At 38.9% G+C, this 27,233-nt stretch overlaps 1 protein-coding gene across 1 annotated transcript in view; it reads right to left on the bottom strand.

Annotated features, from left to right (window-relative positions):
* Positions 1-27,233, bottom strand: part of LOC150088255 (intermembrane lipid transfer protein VPS13A-like) — a 3,009,916-nt gene that overhangs the window by 2,353,035 nt on the left and 629,648 nt on the right. The window contains exon 18 of the mRNA XM_090370087.1: positions 19,464-19,551. Within this exon, the coding sequence (XP_090226213.1) occupies positions 19,464-19,551 (88 nt within the window). The remainder of the gene's footprint in view (positions 1-19,463; positions 19,552-27,233) is intronic.

The following is a 27,233-nucleotide window of genomic DNA, read 5'->3' as shown; positions in this document are numbered from 1 at the left end:
GCAGATTTGCAGACACTTGCACATTCAAACCTAACTCGCAACTTTTTCAACATTGACCTGTACTTGTTGAGTAAATCTGCAGATGTCTTACTCTCAATATCATTAGTTCCAACATGTACAACAATATCACCTTTTGTGCCCTTAAAAGATGATATCTGCTCTACAACATCATCAACTTTTGCTCCTAGCAGACATACCCTGGTCCAGTTCGACCTTTCCTTCTTGCATAGTATATTCCCCGTCTGCCAGACAATAGTCACCAACAATAATTATTTCCTTTGGAACCAGCGCATTCTGCCTTGGAGATTGCCTCTATGTTGCCTGATGCACAGGAGTGAACTCTGCCATTGAGGTGGGCAGCTGAGAGCTTGATGGACACCTCATATTAATTTCTTCAAGGGCATTTACCCTACACCTCAGACTCTCATAGACGCCAATCAGAACGTTGAGTTGGTGCCTAATTTCTTGACACTCTAGGCATCTAGCACACACAAAGATATCTTCCTTGGCTAGATCATGTCCCATTTTGGAAAATTCAGCAAATATTTCACATTTCACACATTTTTTGAGCCTGTGATGCATTGGTGAATCGCCTCCTTCGTTTCTCCTCCAAATCACAGCACTCTGTGATCTTTGTTTCACAGCTCTAGTCTGGGTCATGATTTCCGTTTAAATATAATTTAATTAACTATGAAATTTATTAAGATTAATAATATTTTTTATTAATTTATAATACCATAATAAGCTATGAGATTCCTAATTGAGGTTGAGTGCTTCGTATTATGCTATCTAGTTTTACTTTATACCTTACACTATCAGCTCAAGATATATACAGTGAAACTTCTCCTAACGGACACCTCTCGTTAACGGACATCTCTCTACAACGGACATTTTCAAATTCCCCAACTCACCTCTATTGGTTTTAACGTGTTTGCAGCAGCGGACATCCTCTGTAACGGACACGGACGGGCAATCTGCACTGTGTCGTTTAGATTAGCATTTAATTTGATCTCCCCATAACGGATAGCGGGCGAGCTTATGGCCCTTTTTCTAGGAACTTTTCTTCCATGTATTGCCTCAATCGTGTGTTTATTTTCTATTTCCGATTCTCTGAATTTTATCAATGTTTACATCGCGGTTCTAAACCCTTTTTCAAGAATTTTAAGGCACGTGTAAAACTTCTGATGAATTCGGTGTGTGCAGGGGGGGGGGAAATATGGTCGGCCTTTCGTCTTTTCAGTTTTGTTCAGTGTCGTGTGAAGTGCACAATGTCTTCTCGTAAACATTTAACTTTAAAAGATAAAGTCAAACTCATTAATGCGTATGATCGGCAAAAAAATTGTGTTCGCACTCTCACTGCAAAATTCAAAATTGGGAAGACGCAGGTAAGCGACATCCTAAAGAAAAAAAAATGAATTGCTCAAACAATTTTGGCAACCTGGAAATGATCAGGTTCAAAAATCATTCCCGAAAACTGTTGGACTTCAAATTGACAATGTTACATATGAGTGGTTTTGTCGCGAATGTGCTAAAAAAATTCCCATTAATGGGCCTATTATTAGGGAAAAGGCTTTGGAGGTTGCAAAATCTATGGGAGTTAATGAGTGGGATGGCTAGACAAGTTCAAAACTCGGCATAAAATTTCTTGGAAAACCATAAGTGGTGAAGGTGGATCTGTTGATATTGGGGTTGTAACAGAGTGGACCATCAGATTGGAAGATTTATGTCGTGATTTTGAAGCTAAGGATATTTACAACTGTGACGAAACAGGGTTGTTTTTTAAAGTTCTTCCTGAAAAAACACTGAGTCAAAAAAACGAAAAGTGCCAGGGCGGAAAAATTTCTAAGGAATACTTGACTGTACTATTGTGTACAAATATGCTGGGAGACTTTGAACAACCTCTTGTTATAGGAAAACCACAAAATCCTCGTTGTTTCAAGGGCATAAAGTTGAACCTTGAATGTTGATTGGAAGTCTAATAAAAAAGCGTGGATGACATGAGATATCATGAGTGAATGGATAAGTCACTTTAACCAAAACATGATTTGTCAAAACAGAAAAATTATTCTTTTCATGGATAATGCTGCATCTCACCTGCACATTGCATTGTCCAACATTCAAATCGTTTTTCTGCCGCCAAACACATCTGCAGAGTGTCAGCCCTTGGATCAAGGGATAATAAAAAATTTTAAACTTCGCTACAGAAAACGTGTTTTAAGACATCTCATTGCAAACATGAACGATGTAACATGTGCGAATGACCTTGCAAAGAAAATCAGCAATCTAGATGCGATTCAATGGATTTCCTCTTCAGTAAACGCAATTAGAAAACAAACTGTCGTGAACTGTTTTGTAAAGTCTGGCTTTTCAAATGCAAAAATTTAAGTTGTGAACAGCAATGTGGAGCACCAAGAAGAACAAGAACTTCATCTATTGATAATGTACGATACTTCAGCTACAAGTGACCCTGGCTACAAAGATATAGACTCGAACCTCACTACAGAAGATGGTGCTATAGATATCAACGACATTATCATCGATATTTTTCAAGAAGTTCCTCATGAGGATGAAGAAATAGAAGGAGGTCATTATGTTGAAGAACATATTAATGACGAACCACCGATGAAAATAGAAGAAGCGCTCATACAAATCAATCGTTTAAAAATGTTTTTCGCTGCTGAAGTATCTTACTGAAGGACGTTCGATGGTTTCTTCACTCCAAACAAATGTTGAAAACAAAATTATCAGCCGGAAGAAGGTGCAGAAGAAAATAAGTGATTACTGTATGCATTTTTCATAAGATAAAGTCATAATATGCATAGCACAATTGTATGTATATTATTTACAAAAATATTGTGCAAAATCTGTATATAATTTAATTTAATTTTACATTAAACGTTTGACGATTTTTCTTTATCTCTTGTGTATGTAATTGTATATTATTTACAAAAATATTGTTCAAAATCTGTATATATTTTAATTTAATTTTACATTAAACGTTTAACGATTTTTCTTTCTTTTTTTTTTTTTTTTCTCCCTCAGACTTCTTGTTAGCGGACATTTCTCTCTAACGGACACATTTTCGTTCCCCATGGCTGTCCATTAAAGGGAAGTTTCACTGTATATATGTTACGCTATTTCTTATCGACTACAATATGGCGGCTAGTTCAACAATATTGGCGCCAACACCGGGAGTTGTAACTTCCAAAAATCGCTAGTTAAATTCAAAATAAGAAGTTAACGAATGCTACTAAACTTATTTAATATCTCTGTAAAACACAATGTAGCTATGTAAATTAATGAAGAATACGGTAAAAATTAAAAATACGTATCTCTTTACAGCAGCCAAAAATCCACCGACTGTTCTCTTCCGCGACTAGAGCCCATGACCGTCACCACAGCCGATGAATATGTTGCAGAAATGTCAGCTAATGTCAAAAATAAGTCCCAGAAATTTGACTTTGGCTACCACTGGGGTGTTGTTTTGCCCAATCCCTAATTGTGGGTCAGGATGAAGATTACATTTATGAAAAAAGCATATACAAATGGCCTTCTGCAACAAAAATCTGAATGAACTCAATCACCAAGATGTAAGGTGATCAATTACTTTTTTCAGTTGCCTTTCAGTGAACCTCACACTGCATGAATGAAAAAATATTGCAAAAGTCATCAGTGACTTTTGCTTATGCTTATCATTTTTGGAAGTTGTTCTGTGATAACGTTTAATTTTTATGGCAAAAAATATTACACTTAGAATGGATCCTTCTGGGGGGTCCCTCCTACGAAATGCTTGAGAGAGTGTGAATCCTAAATGAAATCCAAAATTAGAAAAAAGTTTTCAATAAAAACAGGAAGGTTACCCCTAAGGCCAAAATTATGGAGGTCTTGCAATATGCCAAATTGCCAGGCTGTGTCATATGAATTTTTAATATAAAAGAAAACTGTTACCAGATGCTTGGATTTAATAAAAGCATCACAAATATATGTTTCAATCTGATTAAATGATCCAAAGTGTTTCTTTGGAAGCTGCACTATGTTCTGGAATGCAGATCATTTGTTCCCAAACAGCTTTTCAGAGTGATGGGACAAGGGTTACTTGTATTTCTAGGATCCTTTTCTGGTTTTGGGAAGGCAAGAATGATTGCTTTCCTCCAGGAAACTTGAAATTCTTTGCCAAAAAAGATTCTGTTAAATAAAGCTAGGTGATCTTAGATTGTCTTGAAAGGTGGTTTATCATTTTGTAGTATATGTCATCTGATCTGGCTCCCACAGTGCTTTCTCATGAGAGAATGAGTGCTGCAAGTAACTCTTCCTGTTTAAAGGGCTTTTAGTATGGTTCAAGCCCTTTTGAAGAGAAGTTTAGTGAATGTTTGTCACTAAAGAAATCTAGGGGAATGCTGTTATTGGTGAGAATTTTTCCCCCCTAGGAATTTCTAACTGCAGGTGGATCTGGGGCATCCATTGTTCTCTAGGATCACTGAAGGATACAGTGGATATTTTCACTCCCTTCATTTTCTGATCTTATCCCAGATTACTTTTTGAGCTAGTAGCTGGGGTTATGGAGGGATAAAACAGCTTCAAGATTCCCTTTGACTATGATGTGGAAACCATGCAGATGTTTTTGGAATTGCAACTGCTCTACAGATAATATTTTCCATAATGTATGTAACTGCATCACTAACGGGCTCCTGGGTGACTCCAGAGTTATCAAACTGAGCCAGATGTCCAAAGGCACTTCAGTCAGCCTTATCAAAATTCCACTGAAATATCCTTGATGGCTGATATAGTCTTTTTGCAGTCAAAAAAGATATCACAGGGAAATGATCATTCCAATAGGGATTTTATTCAACCTGCTATGTGAACAAAGGGAGGAGAGATGGAGAGCAGATATATATATATATATATATATATATATATATAGAGAGAGAGAGAGAGAGAGAGATTAATGGCAGTAAATGTGTAGACATATGGGAAAAGGTGTTCATTCCCACGATAGGAAGGAGTATATGATGAGAGCCTTGTCGATCAATTCGGCCCTGGAAAGATTGTGCAAGGCTCAAGGGGTAGAATTTTTTTCAGCCTGGACTGTACTTGTTAACAGGAGAGATTGCTTCTACAGGGATGGGATACCCTTAAATAGAAAGGTTGCAAGAATATTTGCTGATGCTATCGAGGCAGTGTTAGGTGGGTCGGAAAACTGCTAGCTTGGGGGGAGACAAAGACCAATAGATTGACAGTAGCCACTGGCAGAGGTGAAAGAGATTCTTGCACTGCTTCTATTAGAATGAGCAGAATCCTGAAAAACAAGATGCTTGATATTTCAGAGACTGCTGAGAGCCATTGCAGTACAAGTAAACACATGGGTTGTGTTAGGGTAGCTAAGAATAGAAACAGGTGCAGGTATACTTGCGTGTACACCAATGCTAGGAGTTGAGTAAACAAATTTGATGAATTTGAGGTATTGCTCAAAACATCAAAGGCAAATATTGTTGGGATATCAGAGACGTGGTGTCACACAGATATAAGAGATGCAGAACTGGAATTTGGGGAATACAACGTCTACCGAAAGGATAGACAGGATAGGGAGGGGGGGAGGGGTTATGCTATTAGTTAAGAAACACATAAAAACCAAGGAAGTGAAGCCAGTCGACATCGCTGGACAGTGCAGTGTTGAGTCAGTTTGGTGTGACATAAGCATTGGGAGATCAAAATTGAGAGTAGGAGTATGCTATAGGCCTAATGACTCTGATGAGTATAATAAGAAACTGTACAGGGAAATAGAGTGGGCCAGTAAATCAGAGAGTCTTATAATGGGAGATTTTAATTTCCCAGATATTGACTGGAATTTGGGGGCTGGTCACTCACACACTAGCAGGGCTTTTGTGGATTTATTGGATGATTGTTTTCTACATCAGCATGTTCGGGAGGCAACTAGAGGGAGTAATACTCTTGATTTGATTATCAGCAGTGATTCTTCATGCATTAAGAATCTGCAGATAAATGAACCACTAGGTGGCAGTGATCACAGTGTGCTGAAGTGGGATTTACTCAAAGAGGTAACTACCATTAGGGGTAAAGGGAAGGGTTATTGCTTCCGTAAAGGCGACTACGATGGACTGAGACAGTATTTAAATTCTATACAGTGGGACCAACTGATGATGTTACCAACAGCAAATTCAAAATGGGAAGCATTCAAAGAACTTATCTTGGAAGCTACTAAGCTTTACATACCAACTAAGAAATACTGTTCAAGGTTTAGGCCAAAATGGATGTCAGATGAACTAATGAGGCATATGGCAGAGAAGAAAAATGCATGGGATACTTACAAATTAACACATGACACAGAAGCCTATGATAGATACAAGTTGATATGCAACCAAGTTACAAAGGAGGTTAGGCAGGTGAAGGCAGATTACGAGAAATCCTTGGCAAGGGATGCAAAGAAAATCAGCCAAGAGTTCTTTACTTATGTAAACTCTAGAAGGAAGGGGATGAATCAGATTGGTCCACTTGATATTGATGGGTCAACTGTTCGTGATCCTGCTCAGGTAGCTAACAAACTAAATGAGTATTTTGCATCGACATTCACACATGACAAGTTATTCAGCGAGGGGAATGCCAGAGGTGTATTCAACTTTAGCAGTAAGCTACAGAATCTTGAAATAACTGGGAGTAAAGTGGAGGAGAAATTGTTGAAGATAAACACAAGAAAGGCACCCCGGGGTGGATGGGATCTATCCAGTTATATTAAAGGAGGCAGCAAAGGAAGTAAGCAAACCCTTAGCCATAATTATGAGAGCTTCCTTGGACTCAGGGGAGGTACCCATAGACTGGAAATGTGCAAATGTGATCCCAATTCACAAAGGAGGATCAAAGGCTGACACAAGTAATTATAGACCTGTGAGCTTAACTTCTGTTCCAGGAAAATTAATGGAGGCACTGGTTAAAGAAGCACTGCAGGATCATTTAGACAAGACTTCAGTTATAGCTCGGACACAGCATGGTTTTGTTAAGGGGAAGTCTTGCCTGACCAATTTGATTGGATACTATGATGCAGTCACAAAAGAACTGGATGCAGGGAATAGCTTTGATATTATATACTTGGATCTTAGAAAGGCTTTTGATACTGTTGCACATGGAAGACTGCTACACAAATTGGAGCAGTGTGACATTGGAGGCAAATTGCTGCTATGGATAAAGGGGTGGTTGAGGGGGAGAAGACAGAGAGTGGTAATCAATGGACGCTGCTCATCGTGGACTAATGTTATTAGTGGTGCCACCCAGGGCTCAGTGTTGGGTCCATTATTGTTTTCTGTATTTATAAATGATATTGATGATGGTATATCAAGCTTAATGTCCAAGTTTGCAGACGATACAAAGGTTGGCAGGGTTGTCAAGGACACTACTGACACTATGCTGCTGCAACAGGATCTGGAAAGGTTGAGCAGATGGGCTGAGAGGTGGCAAATGAAGTTTAACATTGACAAATGTAAAGTACTACACATGGGAAGCAGCAACCCCAGAGCAACGTATCAACTCTGTGGTACTACACTGACAGTGGTGGAGAATGAAAGGGACTTGGGGGTGGTTGTGCAGGCAGATATGAAGTTCTCTGAGCAGTGCAGATGGGCTGCAAGAGTAGCTCATGGAGTATTGTCAATGATATACAGGAATTTTTCCAGCAGGGATAAGGAGGTGATTATTCCCTTGTATAAGGCAATGGTCAGGCCACACCTAGAGTACTGTATACAGGTCTGGAGGCCTCATTTCAAGAAGGATGTAGAGCTGCTGGAATGAGTACAGAGAAGGGCAACAAGATTAGTGACTGGAACAAAGGGGTGCTCTTACGAAGAAAGGCTTATGTTTTGCAAATTACAGTGTCTGGAGACTAAGCACCAGTGAGGTGATCGATCTGATAGAGGTGTATAAAGCCTTGAATGGTTTGAGCATGCTCAATGCTGATGGGATTCTTCCTCTAGCTCAGAATAATCACCTGAAAGGGCATAAATTCAAATTGAGGAAAGATAGATGTAGAATAGGTGTGCGGAAATTTGCCTTTAGCCAGCAGGTGGTTGGTTGGTGGAACAGACTTCCATCCCTTGTAGTGGAGGTTGATAGCCTAAATAAGTTTAAGGCTCAGCTGGACAGGTATTTTGAACGAACAGAGGGGTGAAGTGGAAGTGGGTTTTTTTTTTGGCTGATGCTGCATAAGCTTGCTTTCTTGCATCAAATGCCTCTACTAATGCTAATGCTAAAGCTTGTCACCATCACAATTCACAATGCTAATTTAAGAGAGAGCTCATTATCTTCAAGCATGCACTCCATTTTGCCCCTCCCCCCATATGTATCATCACTATCCCATAGGGTATTATGCCCAATAAGATCTAATAAGAGAACAGGAGCAGGCAGTAGTGCAATGAGATGATCTAGGTTTGTCTGGGAGATATTAACCTCAAGTGGCAAATATACCAAACAAATGGTTAGAACAAACCCCACAAAGAGGTGAATGGCAACCGTATATAAAGTATTTGCCCACTAGGATGGTGACTCCACCGTGAGCAGGTCCATCCACTATTCTGTCTTTACATATTATGCTGACATTATATAAAGCTGTCTTCATTTTGCTTTAGATATGTTTCCTGCAAACAAAAGCACACTGGCTTGTGCCTATGGATGAGGACCTTGATGTCATCAATATTCCATCAGAATCCACAGCAATTCCAGTGTGCTAATTTGGCCATTATTTGGGCTTTGTGGATCCTGTGGATGACTTCCAAAGTGTTGAGGGCTAAGTTTTTTTCAGTCTTTTGGATTTATATTTTTTGGGGAAGTACGGACACTGTCCTGTGTCCATTTCTTCCTCAGCAAAAAAGTTCTAAGACTGAATTTTATCTCTACTGCTTTTGGTTATGAGTGGGGCGAAAGAGGCATTGGGAGGCACAGTTTTAGGTGTGGGTGCTGACTGTTCCTTCTCTGTATGTTTTTGCAAGGCTTAATAAATAGCAGGCAATGGGAATAAATGACTGACAGTGGTGATATGACTGTATCCCAATGTACACTTCCCAGAAAACTGGGTGTACGAGGGCCCCTGCTATTTACTGGTTGATTGCATTTCCTTCCCTCTTGGTAAGAAATGTTAAGCTTTGTTTTCAGTTTTTGGATTTCTTTCTCTTCCATCCACTGCTGGCATGCTCAAGAATATGCACGGTACTCTCCTTGACAATTTGTACATATATTGGCTTTGGAGCTGAACATTCTTTGCTCTTGTGGTCTTGGGCACCACACTGAGCACAATAGGCTGTTTGTGAGTGGCCATACTTTTGGCACTTAAAACACAGTGGATTTGAATTGAAGATCCTTACTGGGCAGTTTGTGTAGCCTGCCTTGATGGAATTTGGAGACGATGCAGCATTGATTATTAAGATGAGAACTCAAGTAGGAATGAGATACCTATCCTTTCGCATCGATATATGCTTGGCAGTTGTCACTCCTTGGTCTTTCAATTCAGAGCAGATCTCTTTTTCAGAGAAACAAAGAAGATCCCACTCTGATATGACAGCACATGAAGAGTTTAGATTTTGGCTTCAGGATTTGCTGGGCATGTTTTGGTGTTCAAGCTTCAGCAAGAATGCACATCCAGAAGAAATAGAAGGATTAGATTTGTGTTACTCATAGGAGTATAATAAAAATTCTGATGCTCTAAGAACAGAATTCTTCGTGGGGATGCCCACTCACGAACTAGCAGGTACTGTGTATGCGAATGGGACACCAAATTTGCTAAAAGCATCATACGACATTTCCAATAAGTCTTGACTGTGTTTCATGACCAAAGGAAAGGAGATTTATTGGAATGCAGTTGTCCATAGCAGTAAGATCCCAGTCTAGTATTTAGTATTAGCAATGGCCACATGGTGCAAGGAAGCCTATGGCTTATGCTGCACCAGCCAAAAAAAAAAAAAAAAAATAATAATAATAAAATAAAATAAAATAACAAAAAATAACAAAAAAAAATAAATAAATAAAATAAAATAACAAAAAATAACAAAAAAATAAATAAAATAAATAATAATAATAAGAATAAAAACAATTAATAATAAGAAGAAAATTAAAAATAATAATAATAATCAGAAGAAGAAAATTTTAAAAAAATAATCTGAAAAAGAAAATTTAAAAAAATAATAATAATCAGAAGAAGAAGAAAATTTTTAAAAAAATAATAATCAGAAGAAGAAAATTTAAAATAAAATAATCTGAAAAAGAAAATTAAAAAAAATAATAATAATAATGAATAAGAGAAAAGGAAATGGGCAACCTATGCATTTCCCTCCTCCTGTAGATAATTATCCAGCTGACCTTTGAATTTCCCTGAATTGGTCAGCCTCTACCACCCATGTAGTTAGCTTATTCCAGTAATTTATAACTCACTGGCTAAAATAAAACTTCTTACAATCTAGTCTAAGTATCTCCCCCCCCCCCCCCGCAACTTGAAATTATGGCCCCTAGTTCTAGAATCATTTATAACCGAGAAAATTTCATCCTCATTGATTTTGCTTATGTCTCTCAGAGCCTTAAACACCTCAATCAAGTCTTCTCTAAGGTGCCTAGTTTCCAAGCTGTGCAACCCACATATTCACAGTCTTTCCTCATATGGATGCCCTTTTCAGATCTCACCAGGCAGGTTACCCGTATTTGGACCCTTTCAAGAAGCACAATGTGTTCTTTAGGTGTAGTCTCCATATTTAAACAAAGTTCCGAGTGTGGTCTAACAATAGCCTTATATAATGGAATTATGATGTCCTTATCTCTACTAGCAACTGTTCAATAAACCATCGATAGGATACCATGGGCCTTACTTGCAACCAGTCTACAATGTTCGGAGAACTTCATATCTGACAGTATCATAATACCCAAGTCCCTTTCCTCCACTACTATGGACCTTACTTGCAACCAGTCTACAATGTTCAGAGAACTTCATATCTGACAGTATCATAATACCCAAGTCCCTTTCCTCCACTACCATGGGCCTTACTTGCAACCAGTCTACAATGTTCGGAGAACTTCATATCTGACAGTATCATAATACCCAAGTCTTTCCTCCACTACCGGCTTTAGTTCAACTCTGCCAAGTGTGTAAGTTATTCTGGGGTTACTGTTCTCCAGGTGCAATACCTTACACTTCACTGGATTAAAGCATAGCTGCCATTTTTCTGACCATCTTTGAAGTCTATCTAGGTCATTGTGAAGAAGCTCTGCTTGGCAGCGATCATTAACTACTCTACCAGTCTTTACATCATCTGCAAATTTAGACATCACAGCCTCTATCCCTTCATCGATTTCATTTATGAAAATCAAAAACCATAATGGTTCTAATACTGATCCTTGGGGAACCTCACTTCTTACATCAACCCAATCTGAGGAATAACCATTTATCACAACCTTCTGCCTCCTGCCCTTAAGCCATCCAACTATCAATCTAAGGATTTTCCATGTGATTCCAGCCTGTTACAGCTTATAAAGTAACTGCTCATGTGTGACTGAGTCAAATGCTTTGCTGAAATCCAAATAAACAATGCCAAAATTATTCCCCAAGTCCAGCTCTCTTGAGTGACCCTGTCAAAATAGCTAACCAGATTAGCTAAACATGATTTTCCCTTTACAAAACCCTGCTGAGTATCCTTCAGAATTCCCTATCTAAATGATCCTGAATTTCACCCTTGATCATAGCCTTCACGATTTTCCCTACTACTGAAGTTGGATAACTGGCCAGTAATTTCCCGCTTCACTCTTAGAACCACCCTTATGTATTGGAGATATATTGGCACTTTTCCAATCCAACGGAATCACTCCCAAGTCCAGTGATGCTCTCATAATTAGCCTCAATGATTCTATGCACTCACTTTGCCACCTGCCTCCCTTAAGATTATAGGGTATATGCTATCAACCCCAGGAGCCTTTCTGGCCTGTAGGCTCAAAAGTTTTTTCATTATATAAACATGTAAAATTTCAACATCGTTAATTACATTTTTTCAACATCATTAATTACATTTTTTCAACTTCACTTTCATAATTTCTCATTGACATAAAGGGTTTTTCTTCTGTAAATATCAATGCAAAGTAACTGTTGAGTTGGGCTGGTCCAGGACCTCCTGTCCTGTTGTGGCAGATGTCAAAGTGATGAATTATGGCTGAGCTCTCACCCACCAGGATCCTCCTTTTTCCAAGTGTCCATGGTTCATGTTGCACAACTGTACATGCCAGATTCCAATGATGTAACCCTGGAACCAAGGTATGGATGCTGGATCCCACAGATGCTAATCTGAAAGCCCAGTAGCATCACTGGGATGTCCTCTCACCACATCAGGTACCCACGTCGAAGGGGGGGGGGTTCTCTGATATATTAAAAACACCCCAATCTGTTAGTACTCCCTTTGAGAACATTATGGTGGCATGGAGTGTACTGAGTTTCCATCAATGGTAGCTTTAATAGCTTTCTTTTAACGTTGAGATTTGAGAAATTGTTTTCAACCTCTTTGAGAAAAGTCACGTTCCATGTCTTTTGTCCCAGGTCTTGAGCTCAATGGCTCTAAAGGTGGAAATAAGTTATTATCCATTTTTACTCCTGTCTGCCCTAGGAGAGTGGATGTCTTCTTCCAGGTTTCTGGCCCTTCCAGAAACCTGGAAGAAGAAAAAGTGGCATTGCTCCTGCCTTCAGCAATAGTGGCAATGCCACTATTGCTAGATTGCTCCAGATTCACAGGAGGGGAAAGGAAGTAACAGAGGGTAGAATAAAGATGGGGGGGAAACAATTTAAAAAGAAAAGAAACTGTTTCTATGTACATATAATTGTATATCCATTCAAATCAAAGGTTGAGGAACTAATGAAAGAGTTAAAGTAGAGCACGGTCAGAAATCAGAATTGGATTGTCAGAAGCAAGAAGAAAAGAGGAGAATCTTTTGATGCTGCAGTATGGCCATCAGTTTTATCGTAGCGAATGTGAGAACCTTTGGAGATGGGCAATTGCCATAGGTAGCCCCTTGGCAATTGCCCATCTCCACCTCGAAAACAAGTGATGGTGCAGAAACTCTGTATAGTAGGCCTGAAAAAAGTATATAAAAGAAAAGATGGAAGTTTAAGTGTGTGTGTGTGTGTTCTGTTGTGTTGTATGTGTCAGGCTACTTTGCCACCGGGGGGGGCAGCCAACACCTGGGACGCTACCTCCTGGTGCCCGTCCCTAGGCATGAGGAGCAAGACCTGGGTCTACTATCTCTGTAACTGCATCGCACCAGAATCCTGCACCCATCGGCAGTAGTGCAATACCGATGGGTGTGGGATATTCTGGAATGATGAGGATAATATTTATTAATAAACTATCAACTAGAACAGTTGAAATAGGGCTTCATGTATATAACATATCAAATAAAAATTCTGCAAGTTTATGCTCCAACCACAAGCCATATACAGATGAAGAGATAGAGATTATAAAATTTTGTTTTATGGTTACAGAAGGTACAATAGCATATGTTTTTCCACTGAAAAGAAAGTAAAGAAAGAAAACCATAATACAGAAAAGCTTTCTTTTTCTTTTTTTTTTAAACTATTTCAATGCCTGTGACGATAGAGTACTTTGCTGCTAACTTGCTGCACTGGGGCAACACAGCCCAGTAATAGGGACTTGCTGACTCAGTGCAAGGTAAAGTCAAAAAACAAAAGGGAGACTACATTTTGTTTTCAGCAAAGTGCCACACAAAATCTGAAATCACAAAATCACTGCCACACAAAATCTGAAAACCTACATGATTTTTGACTCCTCCACCACGAACTAGGAGTCCTTGACACAGAAAATGACACAGAAAACTACCCAAGAGTATTTTCACTGTGGCTGTGTATGCAGTCACTAAACTTTTTTAAGTTTACTGTTATTGATCCCCCCCCCCCCCTCATATTAGAGCATTGCTCATGGGCAGGAAAATGATTCTTGGGATCTCATAGGCTGCATACAGTATCAGAGAAAATATCATTGAATGTTCTTCAGAAAAAAAATACTTTTGCACTGGCCAATTCGGACGAAAAAAATAAAAAAAAAAATTTCCTTCCCAAAAGAATAATTATACATATGCATAATTATACTTTTTGAGAATAAATCTTTATTATTACTTTATATAGCATTTTGATTTTAATAATGAATTGCGATGAAATTCAATCAATTTCTATACAAGGGCTGTTCAATAAGAATAATCATACTTTTTCATGAACAGCAATACTGCTTGCTATTTTTAGCTGAGCTGCAGAATTTAAGACCAAACCAAGCTGCATCACATAGCAAATGCACACTTGACTCATGCACATGTAAACTTTGGCAGCCAGTCAGTAAAGTTTATGCCTGTTCAGTTTCACCTACGTCACAATAGAAGTGATATCCGAGAAACAGTATGCTGCTCTCAAATTTTGTTTCCATCTCAAGAAAATATTAGCTGAAGTATATGAAATGTTAACAGATTCTTATGGTGAATCTACATTTCCATATGGCACAGCTCACAGGTGGTTTGGAATGTTTAAAGATGGATGTGATTCAATCCCAAAAATCGGTGGTCCTGGAACTCCAACTCTGCTGTCACCACAGAAACCATAAACACTGTATCTGTAATCAAGAGAGAGGATCAACGTATAACAGTAAGGCAAATGGCAAGGGTATTGAGAATATATCAGTAGGCAGCATGCACATATTATTCATTACTATTTGGATACAACATGTGTTTGTGCACACTTGGTCTCAAGACTACTCACACCTGAGCAACAGCAAGTTCACATGGTTTTTCAGGAGCTCCAACAGATAATTACTGAAGACGGTGAGGTTCTGCACAAGGTGATAGGGTGGATGAGACATGGCTTTGTCATTTCGACACAGAGAGTAAGCAACACAGCTCTATTTGGAAGTCCATATCATTGTGAACACCGAAAAAATGAAAAGTTGTTGCTTTTGCAGGGAAGGTTATAGTCATCTCCTTTTTTTTCTGAAATTCAAGGAATCACTTACCAGCATGTTGTGCCACACATTCGACTGTTACAGGACCTTACTGCACACTTTGCAGGATCACATTCATTGCAAACAACCACAACTGCAAGCAGGTTGGTGTATTCTGAATCACAACAATGGCATTGCTCATATCATCAAGTACTTAGCCATCATTAATTGCAAATGTGTTGCTCATTCTCCCTACAGCCCTGACCTTAAACTCTGCAATTTTTTTTATTATAATTATTATTTTTTTTTTTAAATTTTATTTCCAAAGTTAAAGGAGGAGCTGTGAGGGGAAAACATTTCCAGTCATTAGAAGTTGTAAAGACATCGGAGGTGATTCTCAAAAACATGTCAAAAAAATTACTTCCACCAAATATTTGAAGTAAGGCAGAAACATTGGAGTAAGTGCATTTAGAATTAGCATTATTAGAGGCATATGATGCAAGAAAGCAAGCTTATGCAGCATCAGCCAAAAAAAAAAAAAAAAAAAAAAAAAAAAAAACTCCAATTTCACCACTCCATTCGTTTGAAATACCTGTCCAGCCCTTAAATTTATTTAGCCTATCAACTTCCACAACAAGGGATGGAAGTCTGTTAAACCAACAAACTACCCGCTGGCTAAAGGCAAATTTCTGCACATCTATCCTACATCTGTCTTTGCTCAATTTGAATTTATGCCCTCTCAGGTGATTATTCTGAGCAAGAGGAAGAATCCCATCGGCATTGAGCATACTCAAACCATTCAAGGCTTTATACACCTCTATCAGATCACCCCGCCGGTGCCTAGTCTCCAGACACTGTAATTTGCAAAACTTAAGCCTTTCTTCGTAAGAGCAACCCTTTGTTTCCTTCACTAATCTTGTTGCCCTTCTCTGTACTTGTTCCAGCAGCTCTACAGCCTTCTTGAAATGAGGCCTCCAGACCTGTATACAGTACTCAAGGTGTGGCCTGACCATTGCCTTATACAAGGGAATAATCACCTCCTTATCCCTGCTAGAAACATTCCTGTATATCATTGACAAGACACCATGAGCTACTCTTGCAGCCCGTCTGCACTGCTCAGAAAACTTCATATCTACCTGCACAACCACCCCCAGGTCCCTTTCATTCTCTACCACTGTCAGGTAGTACCACAGAGTTAATACGTTGCTCTGGGGTTGCTGTTTCCCATGTGTAGTACTTTACATTTGTCAATGTTAAACTTCATTTGCTACCTCTCAGCCCATCTGCTCAACCTTTCCAGATCCTGTTGCAGCAGCATAGTGTCAGTAGTGTCCTTAACAACCCTGCCAACCTTTGTATCATCTTCAAACTTGGACATTAAGCTTGATATACCATCATCAATATCATTTATAAATACAGAAAACAACAATGGACCCAACACTGAACCCTGAGGGACTCCACTAATAATATTAGTCCACGATGAGCAGTGTCCATTGATTACCACTCTCTGTCTTCTTCCCCTCAACTATCCCTTTATCCATAACAGCAATTTGCCTCCAATGCCACACTGCACCAATTTGTGCAACAGTATCAAAAGCCTTTCTAAGATACAAATATATAATATCAAAGTTTTCACTGCATCCATTTCTTTTGTGACTGCATCATAGTATCTAATCAAATTGGTCAGGCAAGACTTCCCCTTAACAAAACCATGCTGTGTCCGAGCTATAACTGAAGTCTTGTCTAGATGATCCTGCAGTGCTTCTTTAACCAGTGCCTCTATTAATTTTCCTTGAACAGAAGTTAAATTCACAGGTGTATAATTACTTGTGTCAGCCTTTGATCCTCCTTTGTGAATTGGGGTCACATTTGCACATCTCCAGTCTATGGTTACCTCCCCCTGAGTCCAAGGAAGCTCTCATAATTATGCCTAAGGGTTTGCTTACTTCCTTTGCTGCCTCCTTTAATATAACTGGATAGATCTCATCCACCCAAGGTGCCTTTCTTGTGTTTATATTCAACAATTTCTCATCCTCTTTACTCTCAGTTATTACAAGATTATCTAGCTTACTGCCAGAGTTGAATATACCTCTGGCATTCCCCTCGCAGAATAACTCCTCATGTGTTAATGTCGTTTGCAAAATATTCATTTAGTTTGTTAGCTACCTGAGCAGGATCATCAACAGTTGAACCATCGATATCAAGTGGACCAATCTGATTCATCCCCTTCCTTCTAGAGTTTACATAAGTAAAGAACTCTTTGCTGTTTTTCTTTGCATCCTTTGTCAAAGATTTTCCATAATCTGCCTTCGCCTGCCTAACCTCCTTTGTAACTTGGTTACAGACCAGCTTATATCTATCATAGGCTTTGTGTCACATGTAAATTTGTATGTATCCCATGCACTTTTCTTCTCTGCAAAATGTCTCATTAGTTCATCTGACATCCATTTAGGCCTAAACCTTGAACAATATTTCTTAGTTGGTATGTAAAACCTAGTAGCTTCCAAGATAAGTTCTTTGAATGCTTCCCATTTTGAATTTGCTGTTGGTAACATCATCAGTTGGTCCCGCTGTATAGAATTTAAATAATGTCTCAGTCCATCGTAGTCACCTTTACGAAAGCAATAACCCTTCCCTTTACCCCTAATGGTAGTTACCTCTTTGAGTAAATCCCACTTCAGCACACTGTGATCACTTCCACCAAGTGGTTCATTTATCTGCAGATTCTTAATGCATGAAGATTCACTACTGATAATCAGATCAAGAGTATTACTCCCTCTAGTTGCCTCCCGAACATGCTGATGTAGAAAACAATCATCCAATAAATCCACAAAAGCCTTGCTAGTGTGTGAGTGACCAACCCACAAATTCCAGTCAATATCTGGGAAATTAAAATCCCCCATTATAAGACTCTCTGATTTACTGGCCCACTCTATTTTCCTGTACAGTTTCTTATTATACTCATCAGAGTCATTAGGCCTATAGCACACTGCTACTCTCAATTTTGATCTCCCAATGCTTATTTCACACCAAACTGACTCGACACTGCACTGTCCAGCGATGTCGACTGGCTTCACTTCCTTGGATTTTATGTATTTCTTAACTAATAGCATAATCCCTTCTCCCTTCCTATCCTGTGTATCCTTTTTGTACACATTGTACTCCCCAAATTCCAGTTCTGCATTCCTTATATCTTTGTGACACCACATCTCTGATATCCCAACAATATCTGCCTTTGATGTTTTGAGGAATACCTCAAATTCATCAAATTTATTTACCAAACTCCTAGCATTGGTGTACACGAAAGTATACATGCACCTGTTCCTATTCTTAGCTACCCTAACACAACCCATGTGTTTACTTGTACCGCAATGACTCCCAGCAATCTCTGAAATATCCTGCATCTTGTTTTTCAGGCTGCTGCTCATTCCAAAAGAAGCAGTGCAAGAATCATTTTCACCTCTGTTAATCTATTAGTCCTTGTATCCCCACAAGCTAGCAGTTTTCTGACCCACCTAACACTGCCTCGATAGCATCAGCAAATATTCTTGCACCCTTTCTATTTAAGTTATCACATCCCTGTAGAAGCAATCTCTCCTATGAACAAGTACAGACCAGGTTGAAAAAAATTCTACCCCTTGAGCCTTGCACAATCTTTCGAGGGCCGAATTGATCGACAAGACTCTCATCATATACTCCCTCCTATCGTGCCTGGGCAGAATTGCAGACACTTTCAAATTCAACCCTAATTCACAACTTCTTTTCAACAGTGACCTGTACTTGTTAAGTAATTCTGCTATTTCATCAAATGGGAACTACTTTGAAAAGGACCATAAAAATATGGGTGAAGCCATGAAGTGTACTATGAGCATTCCTTGTACTTTTCCTTCAGCATCTCTATTAATAAAGGTATTTTGTGAAAAAAAAAAAAATTATGATCATTTGTTATTGAACAGCCTTCGTAATAACAAGGACTTTTGCTGCCATTATAAATAGGCATTCTGCTAACCATACAAATACAGTAGTTATAATGGTGGAAACGGTCCATTTTGTCTAAAACTGAGAGTAACTTCACTCTCGGCTGCTCTAAAATGACCAGCTTGCGGAATCACTGTATAACCAGCCATATAGGTAGTTATGAAAAGCAATTTGTGTTAAGTTCTAACATTTACTGAACAAGCAATAGCACTAAAAGAGAGAAGTATCACCATTTTTATGCATGATTTTTAAAAACAAATGCAACCATTAATACAAGTGCCAGATTGCTTTCGTAATATTTCTGGATTGGGAAATGATGTTTCTTTTTTCTTTTTTGGGAAGAGTAATAGCACCTAAAGAATTCCCTATCACACAATGCCAGATTTTACATAGTTTCCTATATTTAAATTTTAATAAATCTAAATGCATGAAGGAAGATTAGTATTCTGAAATGGTTTGATTTGATAATCTTGAAAATGTGAAATTTAGCAAAATAATTAACAGCATAATACAATTACTTACCTGAATCAGAAAATAAAACCTGGATCTCTGAAAACACAATGCTAAACCGATCATATAGCCTTTCTTCAATTTCCATTTTGGTTGCTTCCTATAAAAAAAAAAAAAAAAAAAAAAAAAAAGAGAGAGAGAGAGAGAGAGAGAAACTAATGGCATTATTCAAGGAGAGCTACTCTAAATTTAGGCAGAACTTACTCATAAACTTGCATTTTAGCCATTCAATTAATGTATGCTAAATTAAAAGGTACATATTATTTCTGGATGATTCTTATTTTCAACTTAATAATATTTAGTACTGGTTTTTATTGTATTTACATCTAAGTTGCCTTACTAACTCTGCTAGTAAAAATGCATTTTTACTAGCAGAGTTAGTTATGGGTTATGGTTTACAACCATAACCCATAGTGGGTTATGGTTTACAACCATAACCCACTGCATTTTTTTTCATTAGCATGTTTTTTTTTTTATTCTTTATTATTCTTTTATTCTTTTCATTTATTATTCTTTATTTATCTTTCATTTATTATTATTGTTATTTCTTCCTGAATGGGAGATCCAACAGTGATGGGTAATGCTACCAAGTACACAGGGTGGTTGTTATGTCTGGTATTTCTGTTCGTTGAGGAGCTCTCTGACTATCTTACAGGTGTTCAGGATTGCGACCTCCTTGAGTTCCTTGTAGGTGTTCTCTCAGAGACCTATGCTGCTAAGCTGTTATGCAGGGATGGTCATTACTTGTCACATATGCCAAACCTCTTTCTTCTCCTGTCTTATGTTCGTGTACTTCCTGATTTTTTTCTCATACATTTTCTGGAGGCTGCCAGTGTTGGGCACTGCTATGTCAATCAGACAGGTAGCCTTTTCCTTCTTGTTAACAAGGGTTATGTCTGGTATGTCATGTAGTATTGTCTTGTCCATTATTACGGCACGCTCCCAGTATAGCTTGTGGGTTGGGTTTTCCAGTACTGCTGTGGGTTTGTACTTGTAATATGGTACACTTTCTTTGATCAACTGGCATTATTATTATTATTGTTGCTTCTTATTTTTCCCTGATTGGAGGTTTCACCTTGTGACAGGTATTTATGCCAAGTACACAGGTGGTTGTTATGTCTAGTGTCACTGTTGGTCGAGGAACTCTCTGACTATCTCTGACTACAGGTGTTCAAGATGGCAACTTTCTGCAGTTCCTTGTAAGTGTTTGCTTTGAGGCCTATTGCTGCTAGGCTGTTATGTAGGGTCTTTGGCACCATACTGGTGGTTGATATGATGATTGGGATGGTTAGTACTTGTTGCATATGCCACATCTCTTTGATTTCCTGTCTTAAGTTTGTGTACTTCCTGATTTTTTCTTCATGGGTTTTCTGGAGGTTGCCAGCGTTGGGCACTGCTATGTCAATTAGATAGGTAGCCTTTTCCTTCTTGTCCATAATGGATATGTCTGGTCTGTTGTGCAGGATTGTCTTATCCGTTATTACGGCACGGTCCCAGTACAGTGTGTGGGTGGGGGTCTCTAGTACTTCCCGAAGTTCATACTTGTAGCACACTACACTTACTTTATTTTATTTCCTCGCTAGCTTCTGATGTATAATCCTGGCTACCTGGTCATGTCTATGAGTGTACTCAGTCTAGATGATCACCTTTCATCCAGCAGTGATGTGTTGGATCATTTCTGGGGCCAGGTGGCATCACCAACGTGTGTCATCTGCACGCTGGGCTCCTTGGCAATGTATTTTCTATAGTTTCTGGTGTTGATTACCTGGTCTTGGATGGTGAGCATGAATCCTTCAGTCTCAGGGAAGAGTGTCCTACTCATGAGCCATAATTTTATCTGTCATCTTGATGGACGTAATTGTAGTGTCTACAGAGTGTCTTCTTTGCCCATCTTTCTAGCTTCATTTGTGCTGTCTGGGTGGGAGGGGACTCCTCGATTAGGCTGAGTGGGGTATACTGCTTGTCTATCTTTCTTATGGCCTGGTAGAGTACGGCTTGTGTATTTCTGGAAGTAATCCTTCAGGTTAGCTATTGCAGTTTTCTGTTGCTCAATGAGGTCTATAAAGCCCCTTCCTCCCTCTTTCCGGCTTATGGTCAGCTCTTAGTCATCATTGTTCTTGTCTTCCTCATGATATCCCCCAGATCGGGGTTAGTCCAATCTATGATCCCAAATGAGTATATTAGCACTAGGGTAGGGCTACATAGGTGTTTATGGCTTTAAATGTGTTCCCTGCATTCAGCTTTGCTTTCAACAGGCTTCTGAGTCTCTGATGGTGATTTCCTTGCTTGTGCTCTAACTGCTGAGCTGGCATCATCACTAGGTATTTGTAAGGCTCTCCTTCTGTCATGGCTTCGATCTCTTTACCAGTGTATAGCTGGTAGTTTTGGCCGACTAATTTTTCCTGGTGCAATCCGTGGGTCTTGCATTTGTCTAGACAAAATTCCATCCTGATATCACTGCTGAATTCTTCAGTGATCCAGAGTACTTGCTGGAGTTGCTTCTCAGTTGCCACATAGAACTTGATATCATTAATATACATCAGATGGGTGAGAGTGTACAGGTTCTTGCTTCTTTGAGGTTATATCCATACTTACTGCTGTTGAGTATGATGGATAGCAGGTTAAGTGCTAGACAGAACCACAGTGGGCTCAGAGCATCTCCCTGAAAGAGTCCTCTCCTGATGGGGATTCATCTAGTTGTGTTGTTCTCGATCTTAATGGTAGTACTCCATTTTACCATCGCTGCTCCTAGGAAGTTTGTCTCTATTGGATTGACTTCGTAGATCTTCAGCATCTCTATTAGCCAGCTGTGAGGTATGAAGTAGGCCTTGTGGTAATCAATGTAGGCTGGGTACAGGTTGCAGTGCTTTTTGTACGCTTGCTCTATAACCTCGGCATCTATGGTTAATTGCTCCTTGCATCCTTTGCTCATCTGCTTGCATGCAATTTCTGCTGTTCGGCCATTATGATCTGGCTCTCGAAGTGGTCTGATATCTTCTTTGTTATGCAGCTGGTCAGGAATTTGCATCATTGGGAGTCAGGAGATTGGCCTGTATTTTGCAGAGTTTCCTGTATCTTTGTCTTTAGGCTTCAGATATATGATTCATTGATATCATTAATATACTTGATATCATTAATATATCATTAATATCTTCTTGTGACAAACTTTGGAATCATCTCCAGGTGTCTTACCATTCGGGTGAACTACTCTGCTAGGTACTTGTGTGTACAAGTGAGTTTGTACCAGTAGTTGTGTGTATATTTTCCTGGAGTTCGCCAGTTGTGGGAGTTCCTGACTGTTTTACGTCTTAATTTCGAATCTCTCACTCTCTCATCTCTTGTATGTCCTTGGTTCTAGTTCTATCCAGGGGGTTCAGCTATTATGTCTTTCTGCCCCAGAACTCCTTGATCGTCTTCTGCTCGGGTGGTCTGTTCCCCTCTGTCCATCTTCTCTGAGACTCCTGTAGAAGGCTCTTTCGTCCTCATCGAAGATCTGGTTATTTATTTTCCTCTTAGAGCTCTCTTTCCATCAGCATAGTCTCTTGCCGAGTGAGAGGAGGTTCTGTTTCAATGTGTCCAAGTATTCTCCTATTCTCTGGGCACCTCCATAGCCAGGTGGGCAGGAGCAGCAGTGCGTAGCACATGCTTCTTGATTAGACCGGGGTTCGAGCCCGTGACCACCAAATACAGAGGATGCAGAAAGGTCAGGGAATGACCACCGCATATCCTCTGAGCAATATGGCCTTAGTTGCTAATGCTCCTAAAAACCAAATAATAACAACAACAACATCCTATTCTCTGATTTTTGGTCTCATGTTTGCTGTGGGCACTGTCTCTCTTGAGGATGCTCTTCACTTTTCCAATCATTTTCTTACTCCTATTACCCTGTTGGTACTAGGTCAATTGGCCTATCTTGACTCTTAATTCTTCTATCTTCTTGTGAAATCTTCTTTCCCAAGATGGCGGTTCCTTCTATTTTCATTTCTTCTGCTGTTGGTCTCTCGATTTTCTTCCACTGCTGCTATGGGAGCACATTATATGGCAGTGTGGATGACTTCCAGTGTTGCATCATTGTCGTCGAGGTAATACGGTATTATTTGCTGACTGAGGTGGTCTGCACATTGTCATATCGGTCTCTAGCTTCATTATTTTGTAGTATGCTCACATGATATATATAATAATTTCGATGTTCCACTTGATGCGTTGGTGTTTTCTTCTTTCCTGAGTGGTCATTAGTGCAGTTGCATAGGAAGCACTTCCAGTTGGTGGGGCTGGATGGTCTTGCCCTTCTTTTGTGATAGCCATACAGGCAACAGCGCCACTTGCTCCACAGTCTTCCTCGGAAGACTGTCTCTGACTTTTTGAATTGACCCCTCTGGCTAAGGCATGAACACGAGTGACTTTATCCTGTGCTACACTCGATGTAGTATGATTATTATTTCTCTTCGACATCATCCATCTATGGAGGTGGACATGTTTAGTTTTGGCTTATGTCCAGTGGTAGTGTTAATTCTTGGGAGTGACACCAGATGGCGGCACTATTTGCCTTAACCACACTCCAACCTTGGGGAAAGTAGGTCTGCTGGAGCAACTTTCATGATATTAATTTATTTTATTATTATTATTTATTTTTTTATTATTATTCTAATTTATTTATTATTATTCTAATTTATTTATTATTATTCTAATTTATTTATTTATTTATTTATTATTATTATTCTAATTTATTACTATTATTATACGGTCTCCCAGCGTGATGGAGATGCGTTTGCTTCCGCCAAGGAAGGACTTGAGCCCGGGTCCATCAGGCTGGTAGTCTAGTGTCGTAACCACTGGGCCATCATGTCCCTCCATTATTATTATTATTGTTTTAAATTATCTTCAACTTCAATTTACATAATATGGTTGCCAGCCAAGCTTCAAAGAGCTGCAAAACACATCATAGTGATGCATTGACCTCTTCAACCTTAATGCCATGATTCCATAGGCAGTTGTATTGTGGATTACCAATGAGACAGGGTTCTCAATCTGTTTTAATTAATTTATTTTCTTTTGAATATCACATTGCAGCTAGTTTTTGTAACAACATTAATGATAATAAATGTTTGATTTCTGCATTGTCAAGGGACGCTGGTTCATAAACTTCAGATTTTTTAGTTAGACTTAACAAATTGGCCATTTAATAAATATTCTAAATTATCAGATATATGTTTTCTTTCTGCAGCACTCTGATTCTTAATTTACCTTATTCCCATCTCCACCATAAATTGATTGTTTCTATATGAACTATATGTGAACACAGATAGCCCTCAGTTTACAATGGCAACTCAAAAAAATTTGTGTAAAATGAACCTAATTATATAATGAAAATCAATGAGACATCAGTGAGTTAAATTCCAGACTCCTCTCAAAACTGACATAAGTAATACAATATTATTATATTTAAAGCACTAAAATGAATACTATGAATGTAAAAGCAGTATTTTTGTGAATATAAATCAATTAAATGTACTTAAGTATAAAATAACCAAATTAAACATAATTAAATAAAAAAATTAAATTTTCTACATTTACTTTGGTATAGTAATAATAATCATGGCATGTGATGCAAGAAAGCAAGCGTAGCATCAGCCAAAAAAAAATTCACACAACCATTCCCTCTAAATGCTTGTCCAGTTCCTCCTTCAATTTATTTAACCTATCAACTTCCACAATGACAGATAGAAGTTTGTTCCAGCAATTAACCACCCGCTGGCTAAAGGCAAATTTCCGCACATCTATTCTACATCTGTCTTTCCTCAATTTGAATTTATGCCCCCATAGATTCGTAATCTGAACAAGTGGAAGAATCCTATCAGAATTCAGCGTGCTCAACCCATTCAAGGCCTTATACACCTCAATCAGAACACCTCGCATGTGCATAGTCTCCAGCCGCTGCAATTTGCAGCACTTAAGCCTCTCTTGATAAGAGGTTTGCTTCATTCCCCTCACCAATCTTGTTGCCCTTTGTACACACTCAAGCAAATCTACATCCTTCCTAAAATGAGGCCTCCAGACCTGTACGCAGTACTCAAGGCATGGTCTGACCATTGCCTTATACAGAGGGATATTCACCTCCTTTTCCCTGCTAGCAAAATTTCTGTATATCATTGACAAAACCCCATGACCTGACCTTGCAGCCTGTCTGCATTGTTCAGAAAACTTCATATCTGACTGCACAATTAGTCCCAGGTCTTTTTCATTTTCTACCACCCTAAGTGTAGTACCACACAGTTAGTACATTCCTCTGGGGTAACTTCTACCCCTATGCAGTACTTTGCATTTGTTAATATTATTATTATTATTATTATTATTAGCCATATGGTGCAAGGAAGATTGAGGCTTATGCTGTACCAGCCAAAAAAAATTCCCATGTTACCCTAAGAGAGAGAGAGAGAGAGTCAGAAATAGAAAGAAATCACCAAGAAACAAAATAATGATGATATCCAGCTCAGGACCCTGGGATTGCTAAGCCCATACTCACCAGATATGAACCCCTGGAGTACTTATTAATGTTAAACTTCAGTTGCCACTTCTCATTCCATCTGCCCAAATTTTCTAGATCCTGTTGCAGTAGCACACTGCCATTACTGTCATTAATAACCCTGCCAACCTTTGTATCATCTGCAAACTTCGAGAACAGGATGCATAAAAGCCTGATATACCTTCATCAATATCATTGATAAATATACCAAACAACAGTGGGCCCAACACCGAACCCTGTATGACTCCACTAATAACGTTAGTCCACAAAGAACAGCACCCATTGATTACCACCCTCTGTCTTCTCCCACTTAACCATCCTTTTATCCATTGTAGCAACTTACGCTTAATATCATTCTGCTCCAATTTATACAATAGTATTCCATGCGCAACAGTGTCAAAAGCTTTCCTGAAATCCAAGTATATGATATCAAAATTATTTTTTGCATCCAGTTCCTTTGTAACCACATCATAGTATCCAGTCAAATTTGTCAGAGAAGACTTTCCCTTAACAAACCCATGCTGTGTCTGAATTATTGCTGTAGTCTTGTCTAGATGATCCTGCAATTCATCTTTAACCAGTGACTCCATTATTTTACCCAGAACAGAAGTTAAACTAACTGGTCTGTAATTACTTGTGTCACCCTTCATGAATGTCACCCCTTTGTGAATAGCATACACAATAGTATACACTTGCATACACAGGAAAGCTTTTGACACTGTTTCACATAAAGGACTGCTATACAAATTTGAGCATTGCGGCATTAAGGGAAAGTTGCTACTATAGATAAAGGGATGGTTGACTGTGAGAAGACAGAGAGTGGTAGTCAATGGACGTTGCTCTTTGTGGACTAATGTTATTTACAGTGGAGTCCAGGGTTCTAATGTTACAGTGGAGTCCAGGGTTCAATGTTGGGTTCATTGTTGTTTTCTATATCTATCAATGAAAATAATAAAAGCATGTCACATTTCGTTTCAAAATTTTCAGATGATACAACGGTTGGCAGGGTGCTGCAATATGCTACTACAGCAGGATGTATAAAAGTCAATTAGATGGATTGAGAAATGCGAACTAAAGTTTAACATTGATAAATTTCAATTGGGAAAGTACTACATATGGGTAGCTGGATCCCCATACCAACTGTGTGGTACTACATTCAGGGCAGTAGAAAAAGAAAAAAATTTGGGGGTAATTGTGCAATCAGATAACCCCAAGGGCTCACATCTTGTGAGTATGCGCTTGGTACACCCAGGGCCCTG

This window comes from Mastigoproctus giganteus, chromosome 3 (assembly GCF_048544385.1).
Source record: "Mastigoproctus giganteus isolate SK-2022 chromosome 3, ASM4854438v1, whole genome shotgun sequence".
NCBI classification, from domain to species: domain Eukaryota; kingdom Metazoa; phylum Arthropoda; class Arachnida; order Uropygi; family Thelyphonidae; genus Mastigoproctus; species Mastigoproctus giganteus.
The sequence above is the reverse complement of the archived record's forward strand: the minus strand, read 5'-3'. Positions and strand labels throughout refer to the sequence as shown.